The following is a 23976-nucleotide window of genomic DNA, read 5'->3' as shown; positions in this document are numbered from 1 at the left end:
CCAACATTAAGCCAATCAGCTCTTTGGTCTCGCTTTAGCCAGTGTGTGATTGGCTAAACCCCCCAAGGGAGACTGCCAGTGGCATTAAAAGTTGTTGATGTTGTTCCCTGAAGCCCTGCATGGTTAAAAAGAATGACCTCTACTGCTGGAAAAAACAGAGCCATCAGTCCCCAGTCAGCAGGGACCTTTGAAGGGAACTATGAGAGGAGGGTGAGACATTTTCACCAAGCTACTGTAGCTTCTAAGTAGCAGGTGTGTGCTTTTAAGGTTACGTTGAAATCAAAACACTGCCACTGTGTTATTCCCAGAACAAAGAACTGTTTAATGGGGAAACTTTGTGACAAAGCCATGACATAGCCTGAGCCATTGTAAATTTCAGTGCACCATTCTGCTTCATAGTCGTTGCTAAGTAACTAGTGATTTGATGCCAGATGATCTTTGGCATTTTAAGCATCTCACCATGGTGATATAATGGAGGAAACTGTTACTCCAGCATGATCCCATTGTACAAGCTGAACAAACTCTATGCTGCTCTACAAAGACAGTAGTAACTACTTTATGTCTGCTTTAAAGGTCACAGATCATGACTATGGTTTACATTGCATATAAAAATAAATGTACAGCCATAAATCTTATTAAATGATATACAAACCACGTCTGTACCAACAATAATTTTGTTTGGACAGCAGATAAATGTTGAAGTCATTTTTCTCAGTTTCACTACTCACGCAGGTGCTGCTCTTTGGTGTTATAGGGCAGTATGACTCTGTCCTACTTTGGTGAAATATAAAGACCTCTGTCTTTGAAAATCCCATAATAACCACAGCAAGGTTGCCTGAAGGTCAGGATACATGTAACACAACAGTCATATCTTCTTGCCAACGATGGTGACGCTTTGTTTGAGCTGTAGCATGCCTATACTGAGCAATATATTAATAATGATACATATATTTGTACAATACTTTTCTTACGAAGAAAATAATAAACATCCAGCTGTAAGCAAAGACATGCACTGTTGGCTCCATTCATGCCCACTCACAAAATATACATATACATAAAAAGTCTAACATGGGGTTGGTTGATGAAGATACCGTACAATGTAACTGAGGTCCTAGATTTGAATCGCTCCTGGGACTTTTGTTTCATCCCCCCCTTCTCTCTACCTTCACTGGAAATATTAAACACTATACTATACTGTAACAAAGAAACCCAAGCACTGTAAGCTTCACCTTCATAGCTAAGTCAAAAGAATAGAAAATAGTTATAAAATAGTGACTACAAAATGACATGAAAAGTTTTCTCTAAGTAAAAATAAAAAATAAAATATAGTTTAGGGATTTTTCTCAACCGGTTGAAAGAAGACTGAACAAGTCCAGAATCAAAAGTGCCTCCAACTTTTCTGACAGCTGGCTAGTTGATATTAGTTGCCAGGCTGCCAAAATTTTTGATGAATATTAGCAGTTGCATTTGGTGGGCTAAATATAACAACTTCAGATTAACGATTATTAAACAAAATTAAGTTTTAAGAGCCTGTCGAACGTCCTCAGTCCTTGGAAACAGCGAGAGAATGTTTGGGAACAAGTTGAATAGGTAAGCTAGAGTGAGGCGTGTTAATGCACATCAGTGTTCATCTCATTACACATTTTAGCACCAATGCAAAAACATTGTGTTCTCTAATTTACAGTTGCCCTATATAGCCTACCTTGTTTCTTCCTGTTAAACAAAAATGGAATGAGAGAAATGCTCTGTCTAGTTGAACACAGCTCAGATTTGACCTTTACATTCGGACTAGCCAATAGCTAAAGTGGAAACTCATGAATAACATTGAGAGAGAGGCAATCTGTCTGGGAGCATCAAGCCAATTGACTTATTAAAGGGTCACTTCTGTCAAAACACTTAAATACAGCTAAATGTGCCTTCTGTAACATCAAAGAGAAAATGAACTGAATGAATCTTGACAAATGGGACTGCAAACTATAGCAATGAACCAATAGAGAGAGACAGATAAAGAGAAAAAGAGAGGCAGACAGAGAGATAAAACGAGAGACAGAGACAAAGAGGTAATCACTTTAATAGATACAATAAAACAATTAGAAAACTAAATAAAATAAAATAAGCTCTACAAAAAACAGCTATCAAATCGCAATATCCTTCTGTCCACTCCTACAACAGTTTGGGAGAGAGAATCAGAGAGACAGAGAGAGAGAGAGAGAGACAGAGAGAGAGAGAGGGAGAGTGTCCATGTGGCACCTTGATTAATGGACAGATGGCAAGGCCACTGAGCCAACTCTCTCTCTGTCTGATTGGCTGTGTGTGTGTGTGTGTGTGTGTGTATGTGTGTGTGTCTGTGTGTGTCTGTGTGTATCTGTGTGTGTGTGTGTGTGAACTCCGAGGGAGTTCAGTTGATCTGCCTGAATATATTGACTCAAAGAAAGGTACTATGTCAACCTGATATACGCACACACACACACATACTCACACAACTGCAGACAGGATGGATAGATGAAAGAAAGAAAGGGAGACAGAAAGACAGAAAGAAAGAAAGAAAGACACCAAGAAACAAACAAACAAACAAACAGAAGAGGAAATAAGAAACAGGCTATCAGTCACAAAGTACCACCTGAAATTGACAGGAAATGTACGACTACATTAAATGTATGTCTATCTGTCCTCCTGTGTGTGTGTGTGTGTGTGTGTGTGTGTGTGTGTGCGCATGTGTGCGTGTGTGCGCATGCGTGTGTGCATGTGTGTACCCATTAAGGCTCTAACCAGAGCGAGGCCCACTGGAACACTGTGTGCCAGCTTAATGATGTCATCAATCATTCTCTCTGTCCATTGGTCAATCTATCTACTCCTGTAGGCAGCCCGTTAAAACAGCCAGTTTGGCCTTCCTGCAGAAACCTCTGATCTCTAATCTGACCAGCTGTGACTCAACGCCATGATCTAAGCGTGACCACAGTGTGACATTAAGCTATTTTCAACTCAACAATCAGATTTTGTTTAAATGCACTCACACAAATTGGTTCCATACCATCTTAACTTTAATCCAAACTAAAAACATGGGGAGAGATGGGGGGCCTGTCATTAAAAGTGAAAAAGTTATAGTCTGACAAGTAATATGTGTATCTTGGCTGTTGTCCAGACAGTAACTGATGCTCTCTAACCCGGCTCGCCAAAATCAGGATTTTAGGATTTTAATTTAGCTCACCTGTCTAGTTGGTTACACATCATTTTTATCAAAGTTCCCTTAATAAGGAATTTCCTTTTATGAGGAAGTTCCTTTAATAATTAAGTTACTTTAATCATGAAGTTCCTTTTAATAAGGATGTTACCATGATAAGGAGGTTCCTATTTTTTAAACTCACCTCACAGTTGGCTTACAGGCACATTGCGATGGACTGCTAGATTAGAGATTGCGTCATCAAGCCTTGTAACACACCAATTGAATGCTCTGAGTTTATAAACTCAGTAATCTCTGAAAAAAAGTGAAAGTCACTTCAGTGACAGCTGGAATCGCCTCCCACAGAAGAAACATTTTCCCAAATGTTAACAATGTTTACAATGAGTGCAATGAAGGTCCACAGATTAGATTATATTAGATTAGATTAGATTTGATTCGATTTGATTTGATTATGAAGTTTGGCAACTGTAAAACCAGCACAAGGACTTTTTGAACCAAGAGGGCATGCTAGTCCTGTAGGATGCTGCTGTATCTCTGAAAATCATGACTCATCCTTACGATTTTGATTTAATTTTTTATTTGCTATACTCAGTAATCCCCACCAAGTAATCCCCGATTCTCTTTATGCCCTCTGGTTGGAGTGCAGGGTCAGCCAGCTAATCTGGAGCAGGTAGGGGTTAAATATCCTTGGTATGCTTCGGCGAGTATTGCTGCATGGGCGATTGAACCTGAGCCCTCCAGTTGGGGGACGACTCACTAACCACTAAGGCCACCCTGCCGCCCCTAGAGAGCAACAGAGCTGTAGACCTTGGGCGTAAGGCGGCAATCAGACCGAAGGCTTCGAAAACACTGGGCAAGTCGCTCCATAGCACAAGCAAGCAAACAGGCTACTTATGAGTTATACTGCTATGCTAGAATAGAGAAACCAGTGGAAACATTGCGAAGCTGAAGGGGTATAAACTTCAAACTCCAAAAACATTACTCACAGCAACCTTCCCGGCACTTATGGGGCACGTCGGTTATGCTCTGAAGCCATAAAACAAAACAGTTGGGAACTGTGAGCAAGGACTTTGGAGCTTTAGGCTTTGGCAATGTGATCGCTGCCTGAATCATCATTTAATTTTTGGTCTGGATTCCAACTGTTTATGTGTGTATGTATGTATGCGTGTGTGTGTGTGTGTGTGTGTGAGAGAGAGAGAGAGAGAGGGAGAAAGACAGAGAGAATCCCAGGGGAATCCAATTGATCTGAATAAATCAAGCCAGAGGAGGATACGTTGTTACCCTGACACACACACACACACACACACACATACACTACGCACACACACTGTGGTTCCTGCCTAAAGCATTCAGTTAATATCGGTCGTGATTCCAACAATATGCTTTTAGTACCAGATAGACCTCATCAAAAATTTTAATTTGATCTAGAATTCATTATCGCCTCAATGATACTTAGGCCCTTTTGGCTTCAAGCCCTCTATACTGTGTGCCAGTATAAATAATGATGAGAGAGAGCTAGAGAGAAAAAGATAGAAACGGACAGGGAGAGAGAGACACTCACACAGACAGATGGTGAGAAAGCTCTGCAGACTGACAGAGAGGCAGAGATGTGGAGGACGTAGAAGAGAGTGAGACAGGGAGAGAGAGACAGAGTGAGAGAGAGAGAGACAGAGAGTGATAGTGTAATATGAATGACAGGAAATGAGACTCAGAAAAAGAGGGAGAGAGAGATGGACAGATACTCAGAGATAGAGCGATAGTGTGTCATGTAAATCATGAGAGACAGACGGGCTAATAGTGGGAGAAAGACAGAGGGAAAGACAGAAAGTGAGCGAGAGAGAGCAAGACAGAAAGAGAGAGACAGGCAGAGAGAAGGATGGAGTCTAATATAAATTATGGGATGTTAGCTCCTCTGGTAATTCTGGTGATAACTCTCTCTGCTCTATCGCTATAGCAACACCGTGCCCATTCTGCTGTTGGCACAACGATGGGCTGGCCATTCGTTTAGGCTGCGCTGATTGAGCTGTCAACACACACACACACACACACATGCACACACACACACACACACACACACACATACTCTTACAAAGACACACACACACACACACACACACACTTAGAGACATGCAGATAAATCACCAGGTACGTGCACACAAGCACATGCACATGAACACACAGTGCATCTCTATGTATCTATCAGTGTATAAATTGCAGTGAGCTGAACACAAGAGAAGGTCAATTGAAGATGCATTGAGAATTAGAGAGAAGCATCAACTAAGTTCAGCCATGGGGAACACAGAGAGAGAGAGAGAGAGAGAGAGAAAAACAGAGAGAGTAGACAGAGAGAGAGTGGACAGAATGACAAGAAAAGAGAGAGAGTGAGACGGGCAGAGAGACAGACAAACAGAGAGAGATGAGACCGAAATACAGGGGCAGACAGACAGAGAGAGAGAGAGAGACAGGCAGACAGACGGACGGAGACAGAGACAAGTAGGGTGTGGAAGCCTCCAAGGGGTCTTGTTCTTGTTCTGACTCTGCCGTACAGTGCTTCACGGACACACCCCATTACACACACACACACACACACACACACACACACACACACACACACAGGTATGATTCCTTTACTGGTCCCTTGCCTTCACTCTGACCACTAAGTCACAGGAGCAGTGAAGAGTGTGTGTGTGGCTGTGCATGTAAGTATGCAAGCATTTGCATTCATGTGAATTATGTATGTGTGTGTGTGTGTGTTGGTATGAATTATGTGCTTTCATACATGTGTGTCTTGCATTTGTGCATGCAAGTGTAGTGTATGTGCAGGCGGCTGTTTGTGTTACACTACTGGCTGTGTGTGTGTGTGTGTGTGTGTGTGTGCACACGCAAGTTTGAGTGTGTGTGTGGCTGTCTGTTTGTATAGTGTGGCTACCTGTGCATATGTGTTTGTGTCTGTTTGTGTGTGTGTGTGTGTGTGTGTGTGTGTGACTCTTAACCGTACGTGTTCCTGCGGCCTACCGCTGAACAAACTAATTAAGGAACAAACGCTGCTTCAAACCAACCAGAAAATTACCTCCCAACTCTAACAGGACGACCCAAGGACAGACAAGCAGGTTCTCTATCACATCCAGTCAGAACACACAGCCTAATAAAAAGCTTAGTTGGTTTATCGAACGACTAGCATGTGTCATTTTCAACACCCCAGTGAGTGTAGCGTGAGTTTGTATGACTTTTCAACACAACACGTGTTGACATTACACGGTGCTATGGATCCACATGGAGAGGTGGAGATAAGGAAAGTCACGTAGGCTCCTGCTCACCCCTCGCCCGTAAATTCCCATCCAGACCACGTAGTTTTACACCATGAGTGAACCAAATCTAGCTATATTCCACAAGTTCACAGGTATCCTTGTATCTATTACCTCATGGTGTGTTGATACGCCAAGATGTTTTTTAAAATGAATAAAAATACAGCTCTTTTTAAAGATGGAATGTAATTATTAGCCAGCTAGTGGTTGGAAGTTGTTGACTTCCAATGGATTTAGAGAGTAAATTGCTGGTGAGTGTCTCTATCAGTCAATACTCCAACGCTAGCTAATCCTGTGGTATTTTACAGCCAATAGCTTCCAATTAAGTCCTGCTATCCAGGGAGATGTCGCTGACAGTATCAATAACATCTATCTGACCTTCTATTCCTCTTTCTCTTCTTGTCTGCACTTGATTCTTCTCTTCTCCTCTCTTCTCTTCTCTTCTCTTCCCTTCTCTTCTCTCTTCTTCATCTTCTGTCTGCCAAAAAAATCCCCCATTCTTTTTTAGCACTGTAATTGCTCTTAGCATTGTCACTTGTAATTGTGCTTTACTAGACGACTCCTGATGATGTAAGTCACAAATGTTTTATTTGACTGTTGCATTTATTGCATGTCACTCTGGATAAGCTTCAGCTAAATGATTTAATTGTAAAGGTAATTGTCTCTCCCAGGTTCTCCAGTGACTGTGTCATTGCTGTTGCTACCACTGCTACTACTGCTACTACTACTAATAAGAATGATAATAACTTTTCTCTGTTCACAGTGAAGACGTGTGGCAGTAATCTTCAGGGGCCGTCAGGAACCTTTACATCTCCCAACTTCCCTATTCAATATGAGAGCAACGCACAGTGTGTATGGATAATCACAGCTTCTAATCCTAATAAGGTAAATGAACACAAGGCAAATGAGCACTGAACACTCAACACACTTCACCTCTCCTCTAATTGGTTGGTATCCATACAAACATCCATCTCTCTCTCTCTCTCTCTCTCTCTCTCTCTCTCTCTCTCTCTCTCTCTCCCACACACACACTTAAATCTACTTTTACTTTGCAAAGTAGAATGAGTTGTACTGAAGTTGGAAAGTGCATATTTTCTCATTGAGTCAGCTGATATGAATTATATTGAATTATATTAAAATTGTTGTTTTATTAATGTTACAATATGTAGTGAATTTTAATACATTTAATTTCAGGCAATTCATCTAAATTTAATTGATTTCATTTAACTGATTATAACATGCAACGATTCGTACAAGCATTTATTTATAGTTGAATTGCATTTTTGCATAATTGTAATCAGCTGAATAATAATTCATACTGAGGCAAATTTGATGCCAGTCAGAGCATATCAGTGCCTTTTTCTGTTGATTGGCTAATCCTGCTAAGGGGCAGCCAATAGGCCGGAGGTTAGATGGATAGCTGTGATTGGTCGGTTCATGTCCCAGGAGGAATCTGATTGGTATTCAGGAGACACATCCTCATTCCACTCAGGGTCACTGTGGTGACCGCCGTGTCGTCAATGGCAACACCTGCGTCAGAGCCATAGGGAGCACACACATACACACATGCACGCACACACACGCGCACACACGTACATACACGCGCGCGCGCACACACACACACACACATGCACACTTTCACACATTTTTTTCTCTCCCTCTCTCACACACACACACACACACACACACACACACACACAAATACAGACACTTTCACACATTCTCTCTCTCTCCCTCTCTCTCTCTCTCTCACACACACACACACACACACACACACACTCTCTATTGCTCTCTCTTTAACACACAAACACACTCACATGTGAGTGCATACGTAGACATGGACTCTCTCTTTCCCCTGCTCTCTTCTCTTTGTCTCTCTCTCTCACTCTCACACACACACTCACACACACACACACACACATACACCCCTCTCCATCAGTGCCCAAGGCCTCTGGTTTATGGCCTAGAGCAGTACATTCTCTGTTGAAGGCTACAATGTGTATGCGACTGTTGAAGGCTACAGCGATAATACCCTTCTGCTCCCTGTAGGTTGTGTGTGTGTGTGTGTGCGTGTGTGTGCGTGTGTGTGTGTGTGCATGTGTGTAAGCAAGATTTGAGTCCCCAGCAAAATGAAGACCAGTTGAACTGTTGTTGTCCCCCACAATGAAATCTGTTCAGGCACTATATCGGCCCCACAGTTTGTGTGTGTGTGTGTGTGTGTGTGTGTGTGTGTGTGTGTGTGTGTGTGAGACGGAAGGATGGTGATTGCAGCAAAGGGTGGTCCAAGTTCCCGAGAATGGGACAGACACACATAAATACTGTATAAAGAGACAGATGAAGAGACAAAGAGAGAAAGGGATGAGAAAGACTAAGAGAGTGACAAATCCTGTGCTTTCACTTCAAATCATCTCCCATCTTCATCCATTTTTCATTCGTCATAGCATTTTATTGTATTCATCTGGGGTACGTTTGAAGTGGCGCCACGTGAAAGCGTTCAAGAATTGCAAATCTCATTAAGTAAATCTATATCTTGTTCATGAATTAGCCTTACTACCATCAGATTAGTGTCACCAGTATCCATCCGGTGGATTTCTTGTGGATTTTAAAGCAATGTGCTGTTATACTGTGCAGCCAATAGCATTAATAAAGCCATTTGAACACTTACTTTTCCAAAATTAAATGTCTTTTTAATGTTTTTAAAGTATTACGCTGTGATTTACATTGTGATTTAAAGTAGAAAGTCACATAGTCGGGACCTTTGCAAAGGGTGCTATTCTGGGAAGAGCAATACTTGAACAAAAGCCAATATCATACATTCCAGTACACATTTATGTAATTAAGGAGGAGGATCGAAGATTATAGGGGCTTTTAATGTGTTGGAAAATGATAAATCAGATAAATGCCTTTTGCTATATCTCACAATGTTGACACACACACTTGGTAATGAACGATTTCAAGGTTGCACCAAAACAGGGTTCGATAGACAAGACTTGGATCCACAATCTGTCACCTTCTAGTTTAGGTTTTGTAAACTTCTCCAGAATCTGTTGTTCTGCATCTGAACACGGGAAGTGTTGAGAGCTAAAAACCCATCCAGGGAACAACAAATGGAAACATACCTCAATTTAAATTTGTAGGCTGGTGGTTTTTAATTTGGTGTAGGAATTCACATTCTGAGTAGAAGAATAGTCCCAACTGAGGCTGCCTCCCCCACTAGCAGAACATCTCTGTTTTATTACTTGTTCACGTCTCTCCCAATTTCATCCCTTTCCCCCTTTGTCTCACCCTCTGTCTCATCTCTCTCTCGCTCTCTCTCTCTCTCTCTCTCTCTCTCTCTCTCTCTCTCTCACACACACTCTCCTTCCCCCTCTCTGTGCCTCTCTCTCCCTCTTTTTTTTTCTTACACTGTCCCTCCCCCTCTCTTTCTCCCAGAGGCTCTGTCCTCAGAATTACCCAGTTTCTTCATTAAAGAACTCAGCCTGAAACCATCAAATGAGTATGAAGAAAGAGAGAGCGAGAGAGGGAATAGAGGGAGGGAGGGAAGAGGGCACTTGAGGGGAAATATCTGTTTTTCCACTGTTTCTCTGTCACTCTCCCCATCGCGCCCTTTCCCACACGCATATTCTACATTTCTCACTCTGTTTCCTCTCATCCTCCCAAGGTAACGTGTCAATGGGTTTCTATAGCTTGTCCTCTCTGTCTGTCTCTCCATCTCCCCATCTCTCTTGTTTTTTTCTCCCTCACTCCCTCCTCCATCCGTCTCTCTCGTTCCCTGTCTCTCTGTCTGCCCCCCCCCCTTCCCTCTCTCTCTCTGAGGTTAAGTGTTAATGGGGTTCTATAGCTCTCCGATGTTATTGCTTCATTTAGTTTTGGCAGAATGAGCCTTTAGAGCCAATTCATTCTCTCCCGTTCTCATTTAACCTTGGAGATGGCAGGACAGGATGGCCATTACTAGACTTTTTTCCTCTTCTCTTCTCTTCTCTTCTCTTCTCTTCTCTTCTCTTCTCTTCTCTTCTCTTCTCTTCTCTTCTCTTCTCTTCTCTTCTCACCGGTCTCTTTTATTCTTCTCTCATTCTTTTCTGTTTCTCTCTTGTCAACTCTTCTCTCCCCTTTTCCTTCCTTCCCTTCTCTTCTTTCTTCTTCGCTTGTCTCCTTTCTCCTCTTCCCTTCTCTCACAGAATAGCTCTCACTGTACTCCTCCCTTTCCCGTCGCTTTCCCCCTCATTTAGTTTCTACTTTTTTTTCTTCCCTTTTTCCTGCCTCCTTTATCTTCCCCATCTTGTCCATGAAGGTTAGCAGATGGATAACTGACTTCAGCAAGTCAAATCACTTCCTAAAGGTGTTTATGATACATTAGATAAGATTAGATGAGATTTGTGGCAGTTTCACGTCGTTGTGTCCAGCTGTTTTTCAGTTTGCTAACAACAGCTGGACACACATAGAAACACATGCTAACGCTATATCATGCTGTGTGAGATGAATGGACGGCATAAAGCATGAGCTCGCTTAGCGTCACCTCATGAGCATTAGCGTATGCACCGTAATGCATGAGTCATGAATAGCTTGACACTACTGCACTGCTGCCACGCTGAATATTTAGTTAGTGCCACTATGGCAAACACGAATGGAGTGGAATACAAGGGCACTCTAATCACCACACAGTGAAACAAAAAGAGGGGGAGAGGTACACTCTTGGGTAGGCTTTCTGTGTACTAATTCACGGGCCCTAAATTCAAATGTGTCCTGGGGGGCTGCAGAAATCAGATGCACACACAGTGGAGAAAATCGCAAGACGGAGACCAGTCTGCATGCCCAGCGCTGGCTTCTTTTTCTCGTTGTCAGCCACTGAAATGGCATGTTGTCGCACGTTCCAGACAGTGCTGACAGCTTACCATTTCTTTTCAGCGCTGAGAATGGCAAGCGCTTGGGGTTAACACATGTTAAAGTTTTAGCGAAGGAGCGCTGCGATTCAAACGTGTTTTAAATTGTCGCATAGCAACAATAATAGCCGTGTCTAGCCTTTGCCACGTTTCTCTAACTAAAAAGGAGGCACCTGGCGGATTCAGCTCAATGAAACAGAGGTAAGGGGAGAAACAGTGAGTTGCGACAGGCTCCAGCCATCAGTCTTCATCAGTTAAAGCCTCGCTCTTCCCACAACGGCACAATTTATACTGTCTAGCAGGAAGCACGTACAAGGAGAGCGGATGGCGGAGGGTTTACTGTAATACTGTCACAGACAATCTATTATTCCCCAGCCCAGTCTGCGCCCGCTTTACATCACTGTGTCGTCGCGCCAGGTGTTTCAGATTTCTAACCGTATCTTCAAGGTATTCCTACAGCTTATTATGGTATGGGGAGGGTGGAGCCTTCCCCCACCTCATTGTCTCCACGACAACCAGAGGAAGTGCTTTATCAAGCAGAAATCCAATTCTGTCGCCTCATTGGCTAGAAGCCATAGATGGATGGAAAGGCGGAATGAACCAGCCAATTAGAAAGAGAGAGACGGAGAGGGTGACAGAGAGAGAGAGAGAGAGAGAGAGAGAAAGAGAGACAGAGAAAGAGAGGGAGAGACAGGGAGAGAGAGAGATGGATGTTTGTATGAATACCAACCAATTAGAGGAGAGGAGAAATATGTTGAGTGTTCAGTGCCATCTATCACACACAGACACACACAAACACACATCCAGCCACTCACAGAAAAACTGAGAATCGTGCGCACAAAAATGCACACATGCACACACTGGCCTACACACTGTCAGTAATGAGGTTACAGTCTAGTTGTGTTCAATACAGTGTTCATACTTATAGACAACCCCCACCCCTCACACACACACACACACACACACACACATACACACACACACATGGACACACACACGGACACACATGGACACAGTGTAATGTAGTTAGATTCTAGCTGTGTTTAATGCTGTGTGAACAGTGCTGATGTGGCATTAGGGTGTTCTGTAAAGGACAAGGAGATAAATAGCCTGGTTTCCACCACAGGGCCAAACAGTGCTAGTCGGGTATGCAGTGCATGGCAGAACAAGGCTATCTGGCTTCCAACACAGGGCCAAGCAGAGCTACAGGTTGGTTTGCACTATAGGATCATGAAGTTCAGTTCACATCTTAAAGGATAAGGCTGGTGTTTTTTAATGCATTGCTTACCGTCAACAAATCCTATGAAAATAACAAAATCAACAATGCATTTGCTCACTCCCGTTACTTTCTGACTTCCCACGTACCGTTTTTAGCCGTCAACCCGGAAGTCATTGGCTCCAATTGTAAGCTAAAAACCTTTAAATACACCTCACAAAGACATAGTTTCAATTTTAAAAATCGCTAACTGTTACCACGAAAAGTCAGGCTGTTGTAGTTATTACAAAATCAAATTCAAATGGGAACAAATTCTTCATTACGCTGGGGACTATTTTCGGTACTACGGAACTACTTTCCTGAGATCGCAAACGTGTTTATAGCCGGCTTATTAACTTGGAAAAAGTCGGCTGGCCCGGTGCATCATGATGATGAAATGTGCTGCCCAGAGCAACGGCATGGCTCTTTGACGTGTTTTTAATCGTTTTCTTAATACAATGGAGTTCGATGGCTGCTGGGACATGGCTTCATTGGGCACCGGCTACATGGACGAGACTTGTTGGCAAAACAAAATCATTGCTGATTTTGTTATTTTCATAGGATTTGTTGACGGTAAGCAATGCATTAAAAAACACCAGCCTTATCCTTTAAGTGCTACTCACTCAGTAACTGCTCCCATATCCCTCTATTCATTATTCGGCAGAATTACTGTTGAATTTCTTGATGCCTGATTTTTTGAAAATCAGTTCATATGTGTGACACGCTGCTGCAGGTTCAGTCTTCATCGCTCCCAGCTTGTTTTTGTCAAGGGTCCTTTCTTATAATGTTGGGGGTCAGAGGTCATTTTTCACGTTTTGTCAGAAAAGCAATGTTGATTGCTTATCAATCTTATAACTTATAGTCCCTATTGCATGCTGAAATGTAACATAAATATATACAATCAGCATCTAAAAAAGGCTCAACAATGTTGATCTTCCCAAACAGACAAAGAAAAGGAAATTCTGGTAGCAGAGCTTGATCTTGTAGTCACCACTGTTACTGTGAATGATCGGCTATATACAACATTTTAGTAATCAACTACAGTAGTGTAGCACTATCAATGGCTGCCATGTTTCTTAGAGTTTCTGCAGTTTTACAGTAAATGCAAGGCTGCTGTGGAACTTCTGACTGACAAACCTTGTAAAAGTTTAGAGGGGTTTTTCTCTGTTTTTGTTTCACAGCACATTTTAACAAGTGATAGGTCCCTGTTTTTTTGTTTTTTTTAAGCGCAGGATACATCTATTTTTAAGATCTGATCTTGCTCTTTGATTAAATATGTAAAAACACAAAAGAATCCTCAAGTCTGTAAGTGCTGCTTAACCAGGCTTTGTCACATCTGCTACATTATACTGTTATATACTGTTATAGCTAATGTCTTTTGTTGTTTTAGTTGTTGTTGTGTGTCTGCTCGGGGTTTACAAGGATATTGTTATGATCCTGTACAAATGGTAATTTTGTAATCACAGAAGACGACAAACTAATCTAGAAAAAGCCCTGTGCGTGCGAGCATGCGTGTGTGTGTGTGTGTGTGTGTGTGTGTGTGTGTGTGTGTGTGTGTGCTTGAGTCTTCAGTATGTACGTGTGCGTTCTTGCCAGGGAGAGTTTAGCAAGTTTGTAGGTAATGCTTTAATCCAATCTGCTGCCTTACGTGCCGATAAGACTGAGTCAGCATAGTGGGAACGGGCAGATCACTCCTTCATCTTTGCCCCCCCTCCCCAGCCACCCCTCCTCTTTCAACTCCTCTCCGGTCAAATCAGGTGATGGGGCTGTTGGTACGATTTCCATGTCTATATCAGTCGCTGAGTTTATTTTGATGTAGGCCTAACCTCATTGCTGGCAGACAAACAGTCGGTCTGAAATAAAATTAAGAATTGAGATAGCTCCTGGGCATTAAAGAAAAATAAATGAACCCCATCTTGCTAATGAGCAGTAGCAAATCTTGTTACCGATAGACAAACAGTGAAACGGGACTTAAGTAGGAACGCATGGCCACCGTTTAAGCGTGCTGTGAGTTTTTCAGTTTTCCCCTCCTTGTTTATCAATTCCATGGTTGAGGTCGTCGTAAGGATAAGCTGTTTATGCCTCAACATCCACACTAATGGCATCATGTCCCCAGGTATTTTATTCAGGTTTCAGAGATTGCTGGGTAGAAAAAAAGCAGCAGTTGATGTTTATATTAGCTGTCTCAAAAAACAGAATGTTTGAATACAGAATCTAAACACGTATGCTTAATAATAAGATTGTATTGGTATGCATGTAAACATGCCCGGCTGATAACACACCAGCATACAAGAGACAGAGAAAAAGGGGGAGGAATAGATCTATGCCTATATTAATGAGCTCATGGGAGGGTATTTGTCTGATGTTTTGGAATGTTTTTGAAGTCCTCCAGTAGAATATTGAATACCGAATCTGGAAATCCAAAGACTCCTCGCAAGGAGAGAGATGGAGCGGAGAGGAGGAGGAGGAGGGATAGGTGGAGGGAGAGAGAGAGTGAGGTCTACCTCTCGGGGTCAAATCAGGATTCTGGTGTGAAATATTCTAATACTGTACATTTCTAGGATCAAAGATGGGCTCATCATTACCCATCCATCCCTCTCTGTTCCCTCCTCCTCTCTCCTCCCCTCTCCCATCTGTCTCCGTCTGCTTCCTATCTCCACTCTCCTTTCCATGTGTCTCTCGTCCTTTCTTTCTCTCCTCGCTTTCCCTCTCCTCACTCCCTCACTCTTCTATTCTCCTCTGCCAAATGTGATTCTCTCTGGTCTTAGATGAAACAGAAAGTGTTGGTTTAATAATTTCTGATCAGAGTTTTGAGCTGCGTGCTGATTCTCACAGCTCCGAGGGTAGTGCGGCGCAGCAGCTGTACCTCGTCTTTTCCTTTTCCTTTTATTTCTTGCTATGTTGAATGAAACCGTGTCTCATTGTGTGATACAGTAATGACTTTTAAATGGTTTTACAGCCGAGATTCAGATTCAGTCAAGTATCATGATATGCCATTGCAAGGGAGGAAAAATTGTCTTTGATATGGACGACTTTGATATGAAAGCATACACATAAAACCACACCGGATAGAGACCAGTTAGGGGAGTGTGATTCAACGTTTATGTCAATGTTGCATTGACAAAGATTGCTAAATTCTCTACCTATAAATCAATATTTTTGTAAGCATATGCTCCATGTTCTCAATACATTTAGTAGAGGCCATTTCAATCCATCCAATCAATAAATTTCTGTGTACATATTGACAAATGTAGCCCAACTATAGCATCATAGCATAGTCCTACTCCTTATAATAAACTGGGATCCGAGGATAATTTGTTGGGGTCTGTGGGTCTTAATGTTTGTCTATTTGGTGGTTTGTGGCATGAAAAACGTTTGAGACCTCTGTGTTAAACTGAGGGAGGCAAGCCTCATTTTGATGTAGTCTTTCTTGTCATCTTGATTTCCAGAGAGGTCAGAGGTTAGTGTCACCCACACTGCAGCACAGCTAGATCAGTTAAGGCTTCAATACCTCGCTCTTTTGTTTTTCTCTGTTGTGGGTATCGGTCAGTAGCCCTAACTTTAATTCTAAATCTAAATTTGAGTGATCCAGATCAACTTTGATGAGGTTGCCCTGGAAATTTCTTATAATACTCTGACCCATAAAACTGAAATTAATGGGTGTGTTTGTGTGTGTGTTGTAGGTAATCCAGATCAACTTTGAAGAGTTCGACCTGGAGATAGCCTACGATACTCTGACCATAGGAGACGGAGGAGAGGTGGGAGATCCTACCACTATACTGCAAGTGTAAGTATTATACCAACCTTTCTATCTAAAAACTATATGATTGAACTGTGAATGAGAGGTTGGAAATCCTAGATCTTATCCTATCCCTTCTTTATATCTGTTGATTTTATCTGACTACACTAACAACTTACCCCACAGTTGTAAAGGTAAGTCTGGGTCCAATTCTTATTGCAAATTGTAATTACAGTCTGCACAATGTGACTGAAGGGCTTTCCAATGGCAAAAGGGTGCCGCTGATGTTTTGAACTTCTAATCAAAGCTTTGGTTTGTATCCACAATCAGACTGCACACAATCAAAAGGCATCGCCCTCAGACAAAAAAGAGCTAGTCGAATTCTCCTTTTTCCTGCTACACTAAAACATCTATCAAGATGAAAGGAAAAGGACAGCACTGTGTGTTATTATATATATTTTTTTGAATGCAGAGCTAAACTGCATTCATCATTATCAAATCCTATCTATCTCCTAAAACAAAAGCTAGAAGCAGAAAAGTCTAGGGAGTAAAACAGCTAGAAGCCTGAGGTGTGAGCACTTCAAAAGCCCAAAATAAACCCCGCTGAAGCCTTGGCTCTCCTGTGGGCAAACAATAAGCAGTAGCCTGTCTGATTACTCCTGCCTAGAGATTAATGGGAGCCAGAAAGTTTCCACAATCACCTTTAAATATTGTGAAAGTCAATGCAGTAGGCTATATGCATCTGTGATTGGCTGCTTACTTAACACTATCTGAATTGTCCTGATGCTGTAAACCCCATCCATCTGGTACGCCTAGCAGGCTAAAACAAACACTAATTATTATGTGCAAATATTACCAGACCCAGGTCTGGTGATCTTATCTATCTATCTATCTATCTATCTATCTATCTATCTATCTATCTATCTATCTATCTATCTATCTATCTATCTATCTATATATATATCTATCTATATATCTATCTATCTATTGTAATATAAACTCCTGAAAGTTATGTCAAGTAATCATGCTGCCTAAAGGTACATTCACAGTTTTTTTTTGGTAAAAAAAAACATTGCCATAACTGCATTTTGAGCTGATAATTTGAAAAAGCAGGTTGTGCAACACACCGTTTGTTTCCATATTGACCAGCTGCCACTATGAACAACAGTACTAATGTCAATCTCTCAAACACTTACCAGAAACTTCCCAACACAGCCAACATGCTCCACACTGAGTCTATGATCACAGTAAAAACTAGTACCAACTTTTCTCTCAGTACTTTCTCCATGTTCATTCTGGTTGTATGCTGTCAGCTGCCAACATAGCGTGAAACCCCGCGTCTTCTTTGTTGTGATTAGTCAGATCATAAAAGCAGTCCACATCATGTGTGCTCCACTAAAAAGATGAACTGTTGTCAACTTTCGAAAGCGCTCTGATCTGCCTAAAAGGATAACAGGCGCAGCGCCTTTCCAAAGCGGCTGCTTTCCATCCACTTTGCGGCCGCTTCCTGTTAACTTTCATGTCTCAAAGGCGCTGGCAGTTTGAAAAAAGCCAGATAGTGTGTTGCTTTTCCCGAAGCACTGTTCTGAAACCAAAATAGTGAAAGTGTTCCACTCCAGCACAGTATGCTCCAGCAATTTGTTCACACTCACCATAGCACTTGAGAATTTGATTATGATCATGATTAGAGTGATGAAAATGATCATTTTGATGATGGTAATGATAATAACAGTGATCCAATGATAATGTCATCTGTGTTGCAGACTATCGGGTAGCTTCGTTCCTGACCTGATTGTTAGTATGACCCACCAGATGTGGCTTCACCTACAGTCAGATGAGAGTGTCGGGTCTATAGGATTTAAGATCAACTATAAAGGTAAGTAATAAGCAAGTGTGTGTGTGTATGTGTGTGAAGGGGCCGTGAACAGACCTTCAAACATAAAAATGGGACACTGAAGTTTTTAGTAAGCGTTGTCGTGTCCAACTATGTTTATAGACCCAGGGACATCTTGCATGTGCTGCACTCCACCACACTCTACAGACTAGGAGGCCTGTCTGTATGTTCTGCACTGCACTGTAACATGTGGACTCCATTTGCCAAACAGTCAGGACTGACTTAAACCTAAACTCCTTGGGAAACTGAAATAGATTCTATGTGTATTCGACATGGGACGACTTGGAGCAATTGCCTTTGGCACGGACCGTTAAGTTCCTTGAGCAAATGATTAAAGTGATGACACTGATTCTTTTATTGAAAAAATGTATGCAAAGGACAGGCAGTTCTTAGGATAATGTCAGCGCACGTGTGTGTGTGCGTGTGTGTGTTGAACCACAGGAGCATTTGGCTGATGGCAGGTCACCCTCATTCAGCCCAGCAGCCCTCTTACATCAAGCAAACAGATGGTTTTGTTTGCTGTTTGCTATTCCTGACCCACCTGGGTGCAGGTCTACCCATAAACACTGTCTTCTTCTTGCACTGGCAGGGGTTTGGGAGACTTTGGGAGTCTCTCCCCAACAGACTGGCATGAAGTCTGGGTGGTCTGGTGAAGGATTTGTCCTTGTCTGTTTTCTCCACTGTCTTTGGAGGAGAGGAGCTTGGTGCTCTGACTCTCTGAAACCTGATGGAGTTTGGCTTCTTGATTTTTTACTGGAATACACTTCCAATTAAAGGATGACTCCTGTTGATCAGTCTGTCAGACTAAATGTAGTGCAGCCTCGGCTAAATCCCTAAAAAAAAAATGAAGAGTCTCTTGAATGAAATAAGCTTATGTTTTGTTTTTTTTAATCTAGATTTTCAAAATGTAAAACTTTTTTTTTTAGAGCGCATTCCTCTATTGGTTTATTGGCTGATTTTAACAACAAATGATCGGCTAGCGATGCCTTTTCTTTCTACTTCTATTTCTTTCAATAGATTATCAATAAAGAATATTATTTTTTGTCTATTAAGCCTTATTCAGCTTCTGCTCTACTTAAAAATATTGACCTTTTCCATAGTTCTCTCTGATTTTTGATAGATGTACTATGTCGCTGATGTAGAACTCTTCAGCAAATTTTAATACAGTCCATGAAACACAAAAAAGTATGCTTTTGCTGCAGAAATGAACTTTCTGCGCCTCTATTTAATGTCATAATCCTTGGATTTATTGTTATAATGAGGTCACAGGCACAGAATCCTGTAATGCAGTGAGTTCCAAAAGTGGTTGGACAGTGACACATTTTTTTATTTTTTTATTTTTTATGTTTTTGCCCTTTACTCTTTGAATTTCTCTTTGAATTTCAAATGATACAGTGACTAAAAAAGTGACTATAAGTACAGACTGTCAGTTTCAATTTAAGGGTATTTCTTTATCCATGACTGAAGCATATTTTAAGAACTGCAGCATAACAGTTTAATGCCAAAACTATTTGAACAGACAAAGATGTCATTAAAGGGTAGTAGTCATATGTAGTGTGTCATCAAAACTCCTTAACATGCAACCAGTTTTAAAAGCCTGCACCTGCTAAATGCCACAAATCTATTTATCTTAATTTTAGGTACTCCAGCAGGCAACAATACAGCATTCTTGTGTTTCATTTATTTCTTTTGAGAACTATGAACTATCCTCTAAATCACTCTGGTGTAGTCTGGAATACATGAACAGTGAAGAACTGCATGTTAAGGTGTCAAACCACCTTGAAATCCTCAGGCACCTGCTTAGGGGCTCTACAGTAGCTATGGATCTCTTCATTCATTTCTGCTGAGTAATTTCCCCATACTAATCAATAGGAAACTTAATGAGGAGAAACACCATATAAAGTCATCCGTGCCTATAATGAGGCGCCATTGCAGAGGCACAATGGTTTGAGGCTCCTCTTTGGTTTGCAGGGATTTAGCAGTCTCTATAGGTCTATTCCATACCACACCAGAATAACTGAGACCAGAATCTAGTCTACATTTACATTTATCCTATAGAGAAATAACCAAATGCAAAAAACAAGTCTCGCTGAGTTTGTTGGTTGTGCTCACTGGTTGCAAACTTAAAATTTTTCACAATTTACTAAAAATGAGTATCCTGTTATAGCCTAAAGCCTATACTCTATCTCCCTAAATAGTTTTGGGATCCTTAAATTTGCAGACCCTGCAGAAAAAAGCCCTGTAGAAAATTTTCACCTGGATGTAAATATCCTTAAATCTGACTTTCTCACTCCAACCCAAATACCGAGGAAAAATTCTATCAATACTCAGTGCAAGATGAATGTGTTTGTCTCCATGTGTGTTGGCTCCATCAGGTACAAGATTTAATGTAAAGGTGGGTGCCTGTGGTACTAGTGTGTGACGCATGTGAAAGTGTGTGTGTATGTGTGAGAAAGAGAGAGGAGAGAGTGTGTGTGTGTGTCTGTGTGTTCTTAAAGCCATAAGCCATAGACCTTGGCCATGAAATATAAACATTATCAGTAACTCTAGCCTTGCTGCAAAGTCACTGATGCACTACACAATGTGTGTGTGTGTGTGAGTGTGAGTGTGAGTGTTAGACAGGTCTTCCATCAGTGAGCCAACAGAGCTCTACCAACAAGTCACTCACCTCTTTCACTCCTCACATTCTCTCTCTCTCTCTCTCTCTCTCTCTCTCTCTCTCGCTCTCTCTCTCAGTCCCAGTTTTTCTCCTTATTATTTCCCTCTCTCTATCCCCTTATACTCTCTTTCACTTCTTTCTCACTTCTCTCCATTTTTTCTCTCAATTCTATTTTTCTCATTCTTTCACTCTTTCAGTTGTTCTCTCCCTGCTTCCCTTCCTCTCTCTCAGTCCACCCCCACCATTCTCTCTTTGTCTTAGTCTCTCACTCTACCAGACGATGTGTCTCTCTCTTTTTGTTTCTCACTCTGCCGTTCTCCGTCTCCCTTTTTGTTTCTACTTTTCTCTGTCTCTCTGCCCCCCTCTTTTCTTGTCACCATTCATCTATTATTAAAGCCAAGGTCACCAACCTGGCAACTCTTTGACTCCGCTCCCTGAAGCAAGGCATACAAATCACACACCACACACACACACACACACACACACACACACACACTCGCACACGGCAGTCCAGACTGTCTGTACAGCAATCTTTCAGTCTACCTCAACCACAACATGTCATAGCTACAGATTTAAGGGAGCAGCGCAACATTATCGACAAAGTCGTTTACATTAAAGTTTCAGTGAGTTTCTCTCCGCTCTATGAATAAATGAATTTATCATAACCTTATATATCTCTGCACAGTCCATAAAGTGGTAGCATTGAGGTTTCAGAGCATAATATATCTGTGTGTGTGTGTGTGTGTGTGTGTGTGTGTGTGTGAGACAGCACAGTGTTATATCTATGTACTTTAATAGCGTAATATCAGCCTTATATTTGCTTTATGGGTTTAGTTTGGCAACAATAAAAACAGTCTTAATAATTTCCATTCATTTTCTCTGAAATGAATGAGATAAGATGTTGAATGCATGAATGCATGTCAGGGTTTCTCAGTGTGATATCAGTTTTACAGCATAATGTCTGACTTAAACTTTGTGTTTGGTTTGTAAATAGAAGAAACTCTTAATAATCTCATTTATTTTCGAAAAATAATCTGTTTTTTTTAAATTATTTATTATTAATAAAATATGATATTGTCCTTGCCTTTATCTGAGCTTTCATTATTATATATGTTATGTTGGGCAACAGACACATATTACATGCATTATATGGATCAGTTGAGAAAGGCTGGTATCATAAAACATGGAGCACACGCATGGAGTGTATATGAACCTTTTTTCCAGTTTATTTTCTCAGGAATGACTGCAATTATTATTTTGTCATAGCCTTATATGTATGTTCACATAATGTCTGTAAATGTGCATTATATGAGTTAGTTTTGAATAGCTAGCCTCATAAAACACAGCACATAAATGGTATTTACAGCTTATTGTCTCTGGAATGAATAACATAGGTTATAAATGTGAATAATATGTGTTATTATTCAAACTGAATACGGCTAGCTTCATAAACCACAGAGCACACAAGATGCACAAAACAGACTTAAGAGTTAGAATCACTTAATTCTCACAGTACAATATATGCACAGGGCTTTTTCTTGGGTGTATAGCAGGGGAGTAAGGGCAGTGCTATGTGCATCTGTTTCAATTGGCAGGAATCAGCTGTTACTCATATTTTGCCTAGTAAATCAATGATTTGCTTGCAAAGCGTGCTCAGATTGTTTGCGAGATCACTGGAGGTTCGGCTTTAAAGGGCCTCTTCAGAGCGCGATTTCAGAGCACCACCTCCACCTGCTATATTTTAAATGAGGCAGCTGCCAATTGAGTCAGTGCAGGATTCAACACACCACACAGAGGAAACCTTCTGTTCCACTTAGGAGTAACAACTGATTCCTGCCAATTGAAACAGGCACAGGTGCACATTTCCCTGCCCTCAATCCCCTGCTACACTGCAAAGCCTCATTTTGACCAGGAAAATGGCTGGTGAAGAAAATTGTACATTACTTATTGAGATAAACTGCGAGATGGACTGTTTTGTGTGCTCCGTGTTTTATGAAGCCAGCCATTTGGTTTGAATAACAACACATATTATTCAGATGTCAATCCACCTGAACCGCTCCAGTCAGGACTGGTCAGTATGGCATGATTGATACCAGTGGTTTAGTGTGATTACGTTTTGAGACCATTCCTCATTTCATGTGCTTAACAAAATATACTATACCACCAGAATCATTTATATAACGCTGCAAGAGACAACACAGCATGCATAATTGATTGAGCTGTGTTTCTCAGTAAGGTGGCCCCTATAGCATTCAGAGACACAGTATGATAACAGCATGTTTATTTTGGCTAATAAAATATAATATGTGGGTAACTCTTGGGTGGAGCTGCAACAACTGCAGGGGTTTGATCTGTTATTTTGCCCAATTATAAAGTGACTGAAATCAAAATAGCCTCCAAGGCTGTTCAGACGCTTCAGCTCTGATCTGATTTCTTCTTCCTTCTTCCCCATGCATTCTTCTCTTCTCTTCTCTTCTCTTCTCTTCTTCTCTTCGTCTCTTCTCTTCTCTTCTCTTCTCTTCGTCTCTTCTCTTCTCTTCTCTTCTCTTCTCTTCTCTTCTCTTCGTCTCTTCTCTTCTCTTCTCCTCTCTTCTCCTCTCTTCTCTTCTCTTTTCTCTTCTCTTCTCATTGCTTTGCCACTTTTTCTCTTCTATTCCATCCTCTCTTTGCCTCTTTTCTCTTCTCTTCTCTTATCTTCTCTTTTCTTCTCTTCTGTCATTGCATTGCCACTTTTTCCCTTCCTTTCCACCCTCTCTTAGCCTCTTTTCTCTTGTTTTCTCTTCTCTTCTCTTCTCTTCTCTTATTGCCACTTTTTCTCTCTTTTTCTCTTTTCCTCTCTGCCTCTTTCTCCTTCTCTTCTCCTCTCTTCTCTCTTCCTCTCTTCAGTGGTATTCCATCACCAAGTCATAATGTCAGCTCTTACTTTTGAGATTTTATTTTAGATTTTTCATCTGTTTTTTATGGTTTTTAATATGTGATGTATTTTATAGGAATGGAAAGATGTCAAGGTGGGTTTTTACAGCACAATTGACCCCTGGTTGGACGGCTCTGCGTGTGTGTGTG

At 41.3% G+C, this 23976-nt stretch overlaps 1 protein-coding gene across 1 annotated transcript in view; it reads left to right on the top strand.

Annotated features, from left to right (window-relative positions):
- Positions 1 to 23976, top strand: part of LOC139920124 (CUB and sushi domain-containing protein 3-like) — a 371750-nt gene that overhangs the window by 248086 nt on the left and 99688 nt on the right. Inside the window, exons 10-12 of the mRNA XM_071910054.2 lie at positions 7250 to 7371; positions 16305 to 16408; positions 18124 to 18236. Of these exons, the coding sequence (XP_071766155.2) occupies positions 7250 to 7371; positions 16305 to 16408; positions 18124 to 18236 (339 nt within the window). The remainder of the gene's footprint in view (positions 1 to 7249; positions 7372 to 16304; positions 16409 to 18123; positions 18237 to 23976) is intronic.

This window comes from Centroberyx gerrardi, chromosome 19, assembly GCF_048128805.1.
Source record: "Centroberyx gerrardi isolate f3 chromosome 19, fCenGer3.hap1.cur.20231027, whole genome shotgun sequence".
In the NCBI taxonomy this organism is placed as follows: domain Eukaryota; kingdom Metazoa; phylum Chordata; class Actinopteri; order Beryciformes; family Berycidae; genus Centroberyx; species Centroberyx gerrardi.
This window is presented reverse-complemented; position numbering and strand designations above follow the sequence as displayed.